General features: G+C 39.8%; 1 protein-coding gene across 1 annotated transcript in view; it reads right to left on the bottom strand.

Annotated features, from left to right (window-relative positions):
- Window positions 1-16,817, bottom strand: part of SMYD3 (SET and MYND domain containing 3) — a 705,011-nt gene that overhangs the window by 136,253 nt on the left and 551,941 nt on the right. Inside the window, exons 10-11 of the mRNA XM_025205137.1 lie at window positions 7,298-7,365; window positions 3,135-3,237 (exon numbers count right to left, since the gene is read on the bottom strand). Coding sequence (XP_025060922.1) covers window positions 3,135-3,237; window positions 7,298-7,365 — 171 coding nt within the window. The remainder of the gene's footprint in view (window positions 1-3,134; window positions 3,238-7,297; window positions 7,366-16,817) is intronic.

The following is a 16,817-nucleotide window of genomic DNA, read 5'->3' as shown; positions in this document are numbered from 1 at the left end:
GGGTTGTTGTTGCTGCAAAATTTGAAAAACTACCTCTTGTATGATCCCACATTAATTATGCAGAAAGCAATGCTTTTATCCAGACACAGGGCCAGATTCTACCCTGACATATTTTATACTGTCCCACTGACACTGATTCCTTATCTCAGTTATGCCAGTGTAAGTTCTGAATAATTCATAACGGGACTAAGTGAAGAAGTAATGTAACCTGCACTGTCCTTATGTGTAGGAGGTGTGTACAACAAAGACAAACTATAACACAAGAGGAGAGGAGTGGAAATGTAAAACTGAGAAGAATATATTAAATAATGTTGGATCCTCACTTTATCTTACATGCTCTTGAACATTATTCTCCTTTCCCTTTTTCTCCTCTCCAAAGGTAAATGACAGATGCCAAATATCACTATTTAAACATTTATATCCATTTTTCACAAATCCATTTTAATATGTAAATACACATCTGCTGGTTCTTGGTAACTGCCCATATGCTTACTCTTATCCCTCAGTAAATGAAAACTTAAACTGCTATAACTTACCTCTCATTTTAACAAGCATGTAATGCCATCACTATTTTCAGGTGAACCAGGGGCCACCTGCTTTATTTCACAGCCTCTTAATTACTTTCTTGCCCCAATTGCTTTTCTCCCTTTTTCAGGTCTGATTTACAAGAGAGCTCAGGTCCCATTTAGACACTGTGGCCAGACTCTCAAGAGCCACCATTTTGAGAACTGAGCTGTCTGGAAAATCTAACCACCAAAAAGGTATGCTGTATTCATTAAGTGCCCAATCCTGCAGCTGTCAAAGTCACCACAAAGGAACTGGTATAATAACTTACAATTTCCGTCATATTGACCTTACCTCTGACTTTGGCCAAGAGGCTTCCCTGGGAGATATGCTCATTTACACCAATTCTTCATGTGGACCACAGATCACAGCCATAGTGCAATTTATCCATGGGCCATACAAATATATAAATCACCATTTTATTCAGCTTCTACTACTATGCCTATCCCTGCATCAGATGAGCATCTTTCATGCTTCAAAAGAGCCGCCTTTGTACAAAGGAACATTTGGGCTAGGGACAGACACTGATTCAATCTGAGCCTGAACTGATTCAATCTTTGCAGGTTAGTTTAATCTGCCTAGGCTGAATCAGTTTATAACTGCGCACACATCCCAGAAATGCAGGCCCATGCCTGCAGTGGCTCAGTTTAGAAGCCGGGAGGTGCTAGAGCAGCCCTCCCTTCCATTCCATAGTGCTGAGCTGAGGGGGTGTAGCCAGGCCTCAGCAAGACGCTCTGATTACGGAGGGATTCCCCCCACTTCAGACCAGCCCAACAGGAAATTAATAACACAGTGTTTATCACCCCACTAAGAAAACAACAGAGGGACATTACCAGCTACCTGTTGATTCTGCCTTTGTCCTGTCTGCCACAGTACAGACCATAGCTAGCATGTGGTCTGTTAGCTAATGCTGAGAGGTGTCTATGTAAGGCAGAGGAGACAGGGCAATCCCTGCTTAGCAGGAAGTGGGGAGGGGAGGGAGGAGGAAGGGAGAGTAGGGGGAAGCCAGACAGATGCCTGCAGCCTCTGCTGAGCTCCAGTCAGGGAGCAGAGGGGAGGGGCCAGCTCTGCTGTGGAGCAGAGAGCCCCACCCAGCCCAGAGAGCATGCTGGGGGAGTCTGGCTTAACTTAAACCACGAAAGGGTCTGGGACAGACATTGCATAAACTGGTTGGAGCCAAATCAGTTAAGTCAGATATGACATTCAACCAGGTTTATCTCAGACTGGTTTTAGCCATTTTCAAATTGGTTTATGTGCATTGAACATCTGTTCTGTTACAACTTTAAACCGGTTGTTCTGTTACAGGTTTAAACCAGTTTCTGATCACTTAAACTGGTTTGTGTGTAATGTCTGTCCCTAGCCTTGGTGAAATTTATCTGGGGAAAAAAAAATCCCCAAATAGAAAATAATGAGCTCTAGAGTTTAGAGTCTATTTGTTGCATAGTCTAAGATGTCATTCATGCTTATTCTACTCTTTTTGTGTATTTTAGTAAATAGGGAAGAAGGTTCATGGTCATGAAGTAAGTTAAAAAAGGCAAAAAAATAAAGGCATACAAATATCAACAGGAATTTTCACTGGAGTAAGATCTGCAGTTGGTAACACTGGATCCCAAAAGATTTCTTTTGTCTGGAAGAAAACATGTACTGCAAAGACACTTTCCTTGATTCTCCAGTGTAATTTCATTATTACAGGCATGAAGATATTTTACCACTCAACTACCTACCTTGCAGTTTATAGAGTGGAATTTTTTTTTTTTTAAATTACATAGATAAAGCATTAGGTATTTCTGGAAAGCTGTAATTAGGGACTGTGTGTGCCCTACAGCTGAGCAAGTTATGAAGCACAGAAGTGGACTGGATTTATACATGGTCTTGGTTCTGCAAGACGTTCATATGTGTAGAGTCCTAATAACTTTAACAAAGCTACTCACATGTATAAAGTTACGTAAGCACCTAGCTCTTCCTTAGTAAATCAAGTTGCTGTGATCAAGTTGTTGTTACCTGGAAATATTTAATCAGTTCCAAAATAATTTCTGTAAAGTACTACAAATGCAATCTAAAAAAAGAAGTTAGGAATGCCTTAGATTAAAACATGTAAATTACCCCGAAAGGGATTTCTCTGAGTCTTTTTTTATGAAAGAGACAAAAAAACAAATCCTGCCTTGCTACTTTCTTTTCCAATAAAAGGTTTACTGCTACAATGTGGTTGTAGTCTGACAAATGTTTATTGTTGTGATGACTTGGTGAACATTGCATTCCACCCAGAAATATTGTAAGTGTTTCCATCTCCCGAAAGGTGTTCAAATACTAACAAAATGAAGTGCCTAGAGGAAGAATGGAGGAACAAGAATTTATCAAGACTGTGTGTGATTTATGAGAAGTAATGATTATGGGGCCCAGGCAGTGTGAAGAGATGATTCTATTTATCATCTTTGCCCTGATAGCTGTATGAGAAACAGGCGTCAATATATCATCAAAATATTAAGCTGGTGGCCCTGCAGTCTGGAATTTATTTAGGGAGATACCACTGCTGAAGGTGTCTGTGATAGAAGGGAGAACAAATTAATTACCTCTTCACCAATCTGGATTTCCCGGACTGAACGAAGTAGAAGCTGGTATCCCTCAAAAACAATCACACAGTTTGGGTCACAGCTGTGGTTCAGCAAAGACATGCTGTGGAGGGGGAAAAAAGGAGAGAACATTGAAGAAAAAGTGCTGACGCTGCTGGTGCCTACTGAACCATCTGAGATTACCTCCTGAGTCACTTACAACTACTGTATCAAGCAATTAAATTATCAAAAAGGAAAATCCCTGATAATCAACTGTTGTTGGTTAGTTAAGGAAATTAAGACTTGCTATATTTATATTCAACAATAACAGGGTCCCCACCTTAAATGATGCATTTGACCTATGTACATGATCATTTCTCCTTCTCACTGTTCGGTATGAAAAGGAGTGGTTAGCTGCCTTCCTGTAAATTCTCTACACAAAGGGCAGGAAGAGGACGTAGGACAGGTCAAGATAGAGTGTATAGTCTGGGCCAAAAACATACAAGAGAGGTCAGGATACCCATCATATTTCTGTATCTTTTCCATGTCAGCAGGGCATTGGTGACATTAAGGATCCAATGCCATCCATTGCATAATTTGGCCTCCAGTGGAATCACAGCACTTGTGAGCCAGCAAGTGCAGCAAATCAGCATGTGGTGAGAAGAGATATACACTGGGTGCAGATAGATGTAATTATTGCATCAATATGAAAGGACACAGATGCAAGCCATTATGCTGTACTTGTTAAACTTGTACCTGTTAAACTTGTTTTATTCTGCAGCAATGTATTAATGGCAAAACCATTCCAGTTTTAATCCTAATTCATCAAGGGTCAAAATTAGACTGATTTAGCTCCCTTGCATTTCTACAGGATCATGCAGGCATAACAGTTATAGCATCACAGTGGCTGCAGACTCCTAAGCAGCAGGCCTCCCTCCTCTTTCAAAGCAACTAAAATATACAACTGTCCATACACACAAGCACAAACACACATATGCTGTGATGGAAAGATAAGTGAGGAAACTGTAAGGACTCTCACTGCATTTTTCTCTTCTTATCCATCCCCAGTAGAGGAGTTTGTCTAGAATAAGATTTCTATACATCTGGCAAAACTGTGATGTGTCACATGCCTGCTACTTCCTAGTAGTCACATAACTACTAGGAAGACCTTGATCTTTTAATACCCAGGACTGGAGTCTAACCATTTCGGTAATAGTCTACTGAACTATTCACATAAAAATTCTAGCATAGTCATGACATATGGGATGGTGGCCATAACTCCATAGTACACCTTTCTTTGCTTACATCACCCATACAGTGTTGAAGGAAGTGAACTTTAGCCACTCAAAATGGTGGCTGCTGGCCCTGGGGGCAGGCTTTGCTAAAGCCACATTGGTTTGGTTTCTGGTCCCAGTCCAAAAACTTCTATGTATCTTGTTAAAATCAAAGGGATTTATTGTGCCCCGGCCTACTAGCATACCACTAAGGACCAGGCGGTATGGCTTCCAGAGGGTCCAGTCTTCTCTCATTTTCTGTCTGTAATCCTTGGGCAATTGCCCAAGGCTTCTTGCTGAGGAGCTTCCTTAATGTATTCCTCTCTCATAGTCATTCACCCTGTAACAGTTGGGAAAGCAGTTCTTCTGTCCATTACCCTCCTTTCAGCTGTTAAAATATAGGGTCTCTCATCTTGACCATCATCCCTTTTTACCTGGCAGACAGTGATCATTAAAAGGACTGAACACTATTATCTAAGGTTTGGGCTAACAATCAGGGCACTTTCTCTTTGCCTGCTGTCTTGTGCTGGATGGAAGATAGAGTGAACCCTAGAAAGTTTGGGATAGGCTACAGGGAAGCAGGTGGTGGAAATGCCAACATCTCAGTCAGCTTAATTCACCTAACTTTGTGGGACAGGAAGCCTCATGTAGAAAGAGGGAAAATATATTATATGCAGCAAAACAGAACAAAATACATTAATTCTAGCTGTTTACAGGTAGAACAGCTATTCTGTGAGCCCTTTTAGTGACTTCAACAGGATTTTCCCCATAAAAAAGTTTTACTGTTGCTAAAAATCTCTCTACCTCCTCTGTGCAGTGCTGCACCCTCTAGCTTTGGGTCCTGAAGGGAGGAACCAAAAGAAGAAAAATGGGGACAGGGGATTCCTGAAAAGTCTATGCATCTCCCTGAAATGAACTGTAAAGGCAGTATCCTCTCTTCTTTCAAATCCTTTTTAAGTTTTTCCTTTTCATGGGGATGAAAACTATCACCACCATAGTGGGCCACACCTGCAGCTCTCAATGTGTTATGTAGGCTGCACCCACACAACTTACTTCCTGTGTATCCATTTAAAAACGTTTTGTATCTGTTATTTGACCATAATGCAATATAAATCAATATTCTGTAATACCGCTCATTCCTACACTGTCAAATGTCTTTACTTTTTTTTTTTTTTTTTTTTTAACAGGATATCACATGGGCTGCAGCAGCATGCTGACTGAGCCACAGGTTGAGAAGCACTGCTTTATAGCCTGGTGGTGAGTATACTATGCTGGGATTTTGGAGACCCCAGGTCAAGTCCTCACTTTACCTAAATCAGACTGATCTGGAATGGAAAATTCTGCTTGAACCCGTCTCCCGCATCTCAGGACAGTTCCTTAACCACCAGGGCACATAACCTCTTCTCCAGTCACAAAGCTTAGGTTTTAATTTGGAAATGAATATTTTGACATTGCATTTTCCCCAAGCTTTTGAAAAGTTAAGGATTTTTTAAATTTCCCATATCAAATATTGAGTGAAGCTCCACTTTATTACATAATTCCTCGGGTCCTTCCTCCCCTATTTTTGTCTCTATGTTTGTCACATGTACACCTTTGCAGTACAGGGTCCCTATTCTGGGTCCTGTAGACATTAATCTAGCACAGGGGTGCTCAACCCCCAGCCTGCAAGCCAAATCTGGCCCCACAGAGCCATATCATCTGGCCCACAGGGCTCCCCAATTTTCCAGAAATTTGGTAGTAGGGGAGTGGTGGCACAACATTAATTCCTATTCTACTGCTGTCAGATATCTGGACCTGTGGGCCAGATAATGTGACCCTTCATGCTAGACTGTGCCAGTGTATGGCTGGATCCAGGCACTTGGAATCAAGGCAGCACATAGTTTGATTGGGACAGCGACACGGGGTGGGATCTGGCCTGCAGACTCACTCAGCTGCTGGGCCAGAAGGTTAGACACCACTGCTCTAGCACAGTGATGCTCAACCTCTGGCCAGTGGAGCCATGTTATCTGGCCCACAGAGCTTCCCATGGGTGTGGAAACTTGGCTATGGGAAAACGGTGGCAATTAACACTTTCACTGCTCCCCTGCTGCCTAATTTTCAAGCTATGTCAGATAATATGACTCTGGATGTGTGGCCAGGGCCTTGGGTGCAATCTGCCATGGGGCCCAATCTGGCTTGCAGAATTGGGGCCATATGCTGGGCTGGCCCCATGAGCTAGATTGGGCCTTGACCCTGCATGCTGTATTGAGCCCACAGACTGACCACATCACTCATCTGGCCTGCAGGGCCAAAAAGTTGGGCACTACTGCTATAGCACAAAACATTAACAATAACGCCAAGCTCATATATAAATTAAACCCAATGGACAAAACCAGACAGATTCTTCCTCATAGTTAAGATTATATAGAGAGTTACAGATTAAGTAAGTATGAATATCTATGGATCAGTCTTTCACTTTATTAGTTTCTTGATTACTCTTAATGTTCATATATAACATCATGGCTTAGCTTTTGAAAGGCCAGTAAGAAAAACTCTATGCTGCAAGAAGTCTTTCTTTCAAGGAAACCCTGAAACAAATTTCTTTCTACTCTTAGGAAGCCCTGATCACATGGTAGTGTTCATTCTGTACTCCCACCCCACCACTGTACGGGAAAGATGAGGCCTCAATACGAATCAGATGTAGATAGATGCCCTATCTAAATTATTTCAAAACTTCGTAATTAGGAGTTTTAAACACAGTTTTAAACTCAGCAATATCTTTTATTTTCTTATAATTTATTTGCATTTCCTAGTTTCTGATTCAGCTGTGGTACCTGCTGCTTCAATGGCCCCTCTAGCTACCAATAAAATAAAATAATTTTTAAAAACCCTCATGGTTTTTGCCTGTGAATGAAACAGTGTCCACAGTACCTGGGATACAGGCCAACACCAACATCCTGCATCTCTCCATTACTGATGGTGAAACAGTTACATGTCACCTGTGAAAACAAGAAAAAATCCAGGATTACCAGAGTCATTTAGAAACCTCATATCCAAGTGAAAGAAACTTTCAAAATAAAATACAGGGGCATTTTGGTAATTGGATTGGAGATATTCAACCCCAACACTGGCACTCTTTCATTTTAGAGTAATCACATCTGGGATACACACTCCTGTAAAACTGCAGTCAATTAAGAACAGAAATATTAGTATCCTGCAAAAATGTGGGGTTAAACATATGTGGAGGCCCTACTTTCCTGTCCAGGGGGTAGAGGGAAAAACCTACACAGAGCTTGCAAAGGTCAGCATTTAGACACTAGGGCAGATGGTAGTGGCCCTTGATGAATATAGTGGCTATTTCATTTCCTGGGTACTGCCAACGTCAAACTGCAGTTTAGAAGTAGCAATGGAGCACTGAGAATGTACCATAGCTTTGCAGTAAATAACTACCTTGACCGGGGAACTATGGCTTGGGCACATATAAATATAAAATGTGCCCAGGAGCTGAACTCCTGCATGACATTTTTTTTTCCACAAGTGCAGAAAGGAAGGATAATGCAAAATGGGGAAGCTGAAAAACATCTCTTTTGAATTATATTCCCAAGGACAGAGAAACAAACTTTCACCCCATATCATGTACTCAATTATGCAGAGCATATTTCTCTCTTAGACACTTCTTTAAAGCAGAAGTGGTTTTAGAGAAGAAAGCTCAGAAAAGTAAGACTTGCTTGCACTTACAGACAGGACCAAACCAACTTGAATTGTGAACTTTGATGGTATATCTAAATCCAAATTTGGGTTTGTATTTTGAACTGACCCACTACCATTACAAAAGAAACAACCAAAAACTAGTCTCCACAAGATGAATTTCAGGTTGTTTCATATTTCAAATCTCAAATTTTGAGCTTGCCTCCTGGCATTTTTGGAATCTGGAGTAGGAATACTTTCAAATTATTGATAAATTTGTAGGATATATCATCAATGGCATACTAATAAAACATTCCCCTTATTCTTGCAAATATTCTACTTGGAGGAGCATGATAGGCTATAATATATTATAAAGTATACAAAAAAAGTCTCTGCATCTTTTTTTCTAAATTGATTATTAATTCTCTGCTGAGAAGAAATAGTGCTAATGAGTAGCTTTGGCAGGTGTGAAAATGAAATTTGAAAGTCAGACTTTTTTCCCTACAGAATAATTGCCTGCAACAACAAAGGCACACCTCTAAAGAAACACACTGAATAATATGTTTTTATATCTTACCTAGAGAATTCACAAATTAATATTTAAGAGTTTGTTAACCATAAAGTGAAAAAACAAAATCCTCCTTCAGAATCTTCTCATAAAACATGACAGCAAAGTTAATTTAAATGAATATACACAGCAGGGCATGCATTTTCTTTCAAATGCTTAGACAATACTTTGATTAGTCTGTTATTTAACTCATTCAAACCTTCCTGATCAGTTAGAAAACACATACATTTTAATTATGGCTCTCCTACTGATATTGAATATATTACCAGACTACACTTCTGGTATTTTAAGTCCATTTTAAAGTAACAATTATATTTGTTATAAAAATATTGACTTGATTTTGGTATATAGTGACAGAATAATGTCCTTTGGATAAAAAGAAAAGATTTTCAGTTTCGGCCAACCCTTATTCTCTATATGGGATTATTAAGTAGGATAGGTTTTCCTAGCAGACCTACATTAACCCCTGCTCCTAGCACATTTACAACTGCATCTCACTCATGATTATTATAAGTTATTTATATTAACTATATGGAATCTTGAACAATGCAGAAAATGTACAAAATATTATGTTTCATTGTTTCCCAGAAAGTTTCATGATCATGCTGGAGCTATGTGAAGTTTTACATAGAAAAGGAAAATGACAAATTTCATGACTTTCCATAAACACACGCACATTTTCATAAATATGTATGTATAACTTATTTAGCTATTCATGCCTGCATTTTTACATGAAGGTGAATAGAGATGCTCCAAGATTCAAACATCATAAACTTTGGAGAAGTCTGAACTCTGATATGAAATGTGGTGAATCAAAGAATACTGAAGTGCAATTTTCTGGGGGGAGCAAAGATGGAATGAAAGGATTTTGTTACAACAAGCAAGTATAGTAGTATTGTCTTTGACATAGATAGAGATGTTCAGAAGAAGAAAGAGACACTCAGTGGATAGCTGAGAATTTGCTAGTAAGCTGAGCTGTACAAAGAAAGATTTTTTTCAGTGCTTAAATGGAGCTGGTCCCCATTCTCCCAATATTTAAATGCTATCCAAAAAACTACTTTCCCCCTTTTTACATTTTACAGATGGGGAACTGCAGTCATAGAGATTGAATGACTTGCTCAAGATCACACAAGATATTTGAGATGGAAGAGGGAATTGAGCCCAATTTTCCTGAATTCAAGGGTAACACCATAAAGGGATCACCCCTTTTCTATCTTTAAAGATAAAAACAACACAGATGATGGAGATGCAAATAGAGGGCAGAATTTTATTACCTAGTGGGCAAATCTACACATTCATTAATGCACTGTAATTATGGTGCATTAAGTTTAGTACCTGTAATAACAGGTACTAAACTTAATGGGCTGTAATCAGCGCTACTGCGCATTAGCGTAAAGTAATGCTTTTTTTGTGATGCTTAGTGCATACTGGACTAATTTACTGTGCATTAGCATAGTTTTTGCCAACTGCACTAATGCACAGTAGAAATAGTCCAATGGCCATTAAGTGTCTTATGTAGACATGCCCTTTATGTGCCTAAATTGCAGTTTTCCAGCTGCATAGGCTGTCTTTTTTACACTCATGCACATTTTGCAGTTCTATTGCCCTCTATTACCTGTACAGTGTGGACACATAAGAATCGTCACAACTACTGTGCATGCTTGGCAGGCTACCCACTCACGGTGCAGGTAGGTGGCTATGTATGCATATGAATCTCAAGGGGAGGAAGAGGGCCCTTCCATGCTGTAGGCCCAAGAGCTGAGCAATTAGTACACTTGTCCAGGGAGACCCAAGTTCTAGGATAGAACCCAAGCCCTGCTTCTTGTTCAAGCAGTATCCAGCACACTGAGCTACACATACACTTTAGCTTGCTGTCCTCCCCTAAGTCGTCAAAGCTCCCTCACTTGGCTGCTCAGGGTGCCAGATTCAAATGGAATACTAAAGAGTTAATGATTAAGCTGTAGCATGGTAGTTAGAGCACGGTGCTGGGATATCAGAAAGATTCAGGATTAAAGCCCTCCAAGTGGAGGCAGCATAAAATCCAGATCTCCTGATTCCTGTGAGTGCCTTAACTTCCCAACTATCAGGGATTAAACACGGTCCTCCTCTGCTAGTTCCTAACCCATACAAAGCTACTCATGGGTTTTTGTCCAGCTACAATTTGGTAATTTGTGCATGTACATTGGATATGCATATGCAGTGGTTTGCCTGCTCAGCCAGTGGGTAGCCTACTAAGCATGCACAATAGTTGTGTGAACAGTCATGTGTCCACACTACATGGGTAATAGTCGGTAACAAAGTAATAAATTCTAGGCAAGTACCAAAAATGCCAGAGCTGGAAAACTACCGCATAAAGGAAAAGAGTAATATACACTACAAGTAATATACACCACCTGTAATATACACTACAAGTACTAACCTTTGTCAAGCTTTGCAATTTTCTGTTATCAGAATGAAGGGAATAAAAATCTTTTGGTTTGAAAACTATTGGCAAATTCTGATTTTACGAAGCACAAAATGATTATCTTATTGATAGCCCAATGCCACTGGTAGGTATCAAACAACCTAAATTGTGCCTCTTGATTTTTAGTTCCCTGTTTTTAACCTGATAATAAAGATATAAGTTGTCTATGAAAAATCTCTACATCAAAGATACCTGATATGAGAAAAAAAACTGTAAGGGGATCAACAAATCAAAGGTAAAGATTAGAGCCATTAGCATCTCTCATTTAGAACCCAATGTAATATTTGCAGGAAGAGAAGATGTAGAAGACAGTGTTTGCCAACTTTAACATGCTTGGCCCTCTCAAAGAACATACAAAAATTTTATTTTTGTATTTAAAAATTATATTTAATTGAATTTATCCAGCAACTGAAAAGCCCATCTCCCTGCCGCCTCAGAATTCAAAGATTTTTGCAAAGCCTAGACAATAGCTCTACTCTACTAGCTCTACTGTGTGAATCTACATACTGCTACAGGGTGACAGTTGAGCTGCCTGTCATGAGACAATATGAAGTAACTATTACTGATCAAGACCCACTGCAACACATACAAAGAAAACTCCTGCTAATTAGTATATAAGACATTATTTCTTTCAGCTTGCTTTTTCATTTATTTGGAAGCTTATGTGCATGTACACTAATGACTACTGTTTTTCACCTTTTGTGATTTTTTTTAGTCAGTCATAAGAATCCAAGCACAGCACTTTACTATGCAGTCCCTTTGAGTGTGCATCAGGAGCTCTCCTACCTCCAATTTAAACAGTGTAATGCACCCAGGGGTTCCAGCAGATAAAAGTTAAGGTAAAGGGAATAAGTATGAAGAAAGGATACCTCACAAAGTATCTGGCATAGGAGGAATTCAAATGTAGACACAGCAATTCAGCTTTTTTATCATCCCATGAGACAGTAAAATTAACTTCATTACAGGAAAATTCAAGAGACATTTCTTTAGAGTGAGAAAAAAACTTTCACATTAATTTGTGGATATGTTGATTGAACATCTTAATTTCCACATATCAGTTATACTGCCTATATCTAACTGAGGATTGACAGTGACAAAATAACAAATAGAAGATAAGTATATCTTGGATGCCTATAAGTATTTGGATGCTTATGTTGCTGGGATCCTTTGACCGTAGCTGACTTCCTGCCCCTTGGGCAGGGGGCTGGACTCAATGATCTTACAAGGTTCCTTCCAGCCCCAATGTCTATGAAATCTATGAAACCTATATATATTAGGCTGGAAATTTTCACCTTCTAATATAGTGCCTGGTACTAGAAGGGTATGAACAGGACAAGAACAACTTATTATTAGAGCAGTGACAATGAAGATAATAGATGGAACTAACACATCTTGAGGAAATAAGTGCAGGAAAAACTTCCAAGTGAGGGAGGAAATCCATAGTGCATTGAGACAAAAGCAGCTGCTTTGCTGTATTCCCCTTCCCACAGAAAGCCCTTAACCTGTTGGTGTTCTGCACATCAGAGGGGTAAAGCCAGGGAAATCTTTGAGTCAGTGAGCAAACAGTTAGATGTCCAAACAGAAATCAGCCAGCAAGGTTGTAATAATCAAATCAACAGCAACTTCTTTAACATGGTGGAAACCATCTTCTTCTTGTCCGGATGTTTGCGTATGCAGTCTGTATGCAATCCCTATCGTAGGGACTGCTTGGCTCCCCTCTATGCAAGAGGGGAGCCTGGCAGCAGCACTGTACCTAAACTCCTGGCAGTCCCAGGTGAACTTTCAGTATTGAGCCCTGCTTTGCCAGAGATAATGATTATAATAATGATTATACATATAAGTTATAAATTATAATAGTCATTATTTTAACCATTTTTGGGCCCCCTTTCTGTCTGGGCCACGGGAGGCCGCCCAGTTCGCCCATGCCTGTGTCCGGCTCTGCCTGGCAGATTCCTAAAGCCACCTGTCATGACTACAGAGAAAACTATGCCTTAGACCACTTCCAATTGTTCTCAAGTGAACCCCTTATGGGACATACTTGGCTTCCTACACCTCATTCTATTTATAACCAAATGGTCCAACCACTTTTAGTCTGAATCTACATGTCACTGCTGCTTGTTTCAGAACTGCGTTGCTGACAGGTACAACTCAGAGACTTGTGCGAGGTTCCCTTCAGGAGCCTGAGACAATGTAAATGCCAGTGGCACAAAAACAACACCTTCAAAACGAGTAGTACCGACCCATTAGAAAGCCTACAAGCCTGGGCATTATTTAGACTTTTGCAAGTTCCCCTCAAGTCAGCTAACTTGTTGTCCCACAGGGAGAAAAAACAGCTGGACTTTCTCACCACATCTGTGTGCATCGCTGTCAGTCTTTCCTCAGTCTCATACAAGCCTGTTCCCTTTTCTTAGGTCTTTCAATTTTTTGATGCCAGGTTTTTATCCTAGGAAGAATAAAGCACTATAGCCTGGATGAAGCCAAACAGGTAGTTTCTTTTTACTGATAGCCCAGAGTTTGTTATCTCCATTCCTCTGAATATACCTTTTCTATTGCCGTCGCTATTATCTTTCATACTTGGATCCTCTTACCAATGCTATTGGAAGTAGCCCCATCCTAAACATATTAAAAGGCACACAGTGTATTCATGCAAATACTAATATTTCCTACTTCAACGCACCGTCACATCTGCAGCTGCAGAACGTAGCCAAGTGTCTACAGATTTCAGATTTATGAGGAATGAGGAAACAACATTGGCCTTCTGCTTGGAGGGCTAAGAGAAAATTTTGGACAGATGTTCATAACATTTCTAAATCTCCACATGGGAAAACGAGTCTTCCAGAGTGCCACCAGTGACTAACACTTGAAGTTTTACAAAACAAAAGAAAATTACAGTAAAAGCTCTGTTATCCGGCATCCCCCGGGAATGGGGAATGCCGGTTAATCAAATATTCTGGTTAATCAAATGTGTACCATCTAGTTGGCGTCAGTGTGCCAGGGGACAGGGAGGGGGCCCTGTGCAGGCTGCTTTGTCCTGCGCAGATTGCTTTGCCCTGGGCCATGGGCCAAAGAAGTGGCAAAGAAAAACTGCTCATGGTGGCAAAACCCGGAAGTGGTACTTCCGGTTTCGCTTTTGCCGCGTCCCTTGGATGCCGGTTAATAAAGTGCCAGTTAACACAACTTTTGCTGTATCTAAGTAAAATGCATTATTAGTTTATAAAATGCAGCATACATAGAGGGGAGAATAATTTCCTGACAGCTAGTATACAATTCCTTTCATTTTAACTTTCGTAACTACAAATACTATACACTGGCCAGACAATTTACTATTTTCAACATTTGACAAAATTTCCTGCAGCAGTGAATTCCACAGGTTGATTTACTATTGTGTGAAACAGCATTTCCTTTCATGTGTTGTTTATACCGTTTGCACTTAATTTTTTTTCCACTTTGAAAACATACCACCTATTTAAGAGAGAGTCCTTATATTCATATAGAACCACCAATCTTTTGTAAACTGATAAAAACATTTATTTTACTTATCATTATTTGCAAACATGCTTAAACAGTGGAAAACAAGTGTTTTAATCTGTTGCGTCTTTTAGAGAGAAAACTTGAGACACAAAGGACTCATTCCTTCATATATTGATTTCTTGCCTTGTAAAAGAATCTTTTCTTAACAGCTTCAAAGATGCATGTTGTGAAATAGTCTATATGATTTTGTGTTCCTGCAAGACCAGAAATTCCTTGGAGAGCCATGAAGATTCAGGATGTCTTGACAACATGAGAAAAATCTGTATTTGACAGGTCAGGAGATCTCAGGCTAGTGGATACACTGAGACAGATTTTGCTTTCAGTAATCCCTATCTAAATCTGGAGTTATTCCATTGAAGAACAGAAAATGCAGCCACAATTTTGATCTCATTTACAATTTATACTCCAAATTTACACTGGTGGAAACTGGGTGCATCTACATGTGCAATTAACATGTAGCAATAAAAACTCAAGCAGTTTGCGCTGGAGTTTATTGCTCCTGGGCTCAGCATTCACACACGTGCCTGGGACCACAGCAAAATGAGCTAGGGCAGAGGAGCCCCAGCTGGCAAGAGGCCGGGGGGAGGGGGGCAGGAAAATCAGCCTGCCAGCCCAGGACTGCTCTGTCCCAGCTCAACATGTTACGGAGGGGCTGAGTGGGGCACAAGGCTGCTACAGTGCATAGGCTGCCTGCCACCTAGCCCCGCACTGTAGCACCCTTGTGCCCCAGCCAGCCCCAGTCACCCTCTACATGTTCACTTAGGCACATATAACTATTCCACTGCACTTTAATATTTGTCCCAGACAGGTAACCTACAGCAGAGTTCATTAATTTACTTCACCCTAACATGGGCAACTATGTGTAGACAGTGATGCTTTACTGTGGAGCTAATTAGTCAACTCCACAGTAAAGTGCACGTGTAGATGCACCCATTGCAGATTTAGGCAGAATTTAGCCTGTTCCATTTTGGATTTCTACTGCTATAAGGCATTAGAGATTGGAAGGGAGAAAGAATGACTGCAGCAAACACTAAAACTGGAGTGTGACAGTTTGGTAAGCTCTAACCCACAAGTGGCATGAAGCAATAGCTAATATATTTTGTTCCTTGATACATGAAAATAAAAAGTACAAATTAAAGGCAGCAACACCCTAGTAATCCCATGGTAAATTATTCCTATCGCTGGCATGGATTTAATAGTAGATTCTATAAGTCAAGTATCATACTAGTATGATTTTTTTTTAGTGAACTAAACTATATTATTAATAACTAAGTAGTATAGTACTAATATTTATTAATGAATTAATAATAAGGAATTAAAACTAACCTATAAATGCTGAAATACATATCTATTTCCTAATGTGTTATATTAGTTTGTTCTAACTGCTTATTCATTGGTTAATTTGACATTATTTTACTTCATACAACAGTGGAAGATGACATTAAACACTGATTGCAATGGTCCTGATCAAATGCCTGAAGTTAAGTGCATGTTTAAGTGTTTTGCTGGATCATGACCTTTGATTCCTATCCTGTTTTAATTATGTACCAAAAAAATCCTATTTCCATCAACAGGAGCTCTGAGTGCACCAGAAATACAAGACTGAACTGTCTGCCTCATTCTAGAGGCTAAGAGATGCAAAATAACAAGGAAAACTTCTCTTGCAGTATTTTGAGCTAAGCAGTCATCAGGATATACAAGACTATTTTCAAGAAAGCTTGGTCTCAGAAATTGGAATGCATCAACTAAACTAAACGCCCGTGTAAAGGGCTTCTTTATGGAACATACTACAAAAACCTTAAAGCTAGCTCAGAAGCCAATTTACCCTTGGTGCAAATGTATGCAAGTTGACTGATTTCAAAGCTCCTTTTAAAGGCACGGCTGAATTTTCAAAGCCTCCATTTCACTTTAAGAACATTACATCAAATTAGTTTCTGGTACAACTCCATTTACTTCATGGCTGAATTAAGAGATTATCATTCATTTTGTACCCTTACATTAAAGATTAATAAAGCTCATAATTTTTCTCTCTCTCTCATACCTCCAAAGACCCTTCTTCATATCAGCGCATCAATATTTCATTACCTTCTTCACAGCAAGAATCTGCAAAAAACCTCTGGTATTTACAAGTACATCCGTTCCTGACCAGCAGGGGGAGGAAGTGATATCAGGCATTGCAGAACTAGTCTCCCATGTGGAAT

Source organism: Alligator sinensis, unplaced genomic scaffold (genome assembly GCF_000455745.1).
Source record: "Alligator sinensis unplaced genomic scaffold, ASM45574v1 scaffold284_1, whole genome shotgun sequence".
Taxonomy (NCBI): domain Eukaryota; kingdom Metazoa; phylum Chordata; order Crocodylia; family Alligatoridae; genus Alligator; species Alligator sinensis.
Note: the sequence above shows the minus strand (reverse complement) of the source record. Positions and strands in the feature narration are given on the sequence as shown.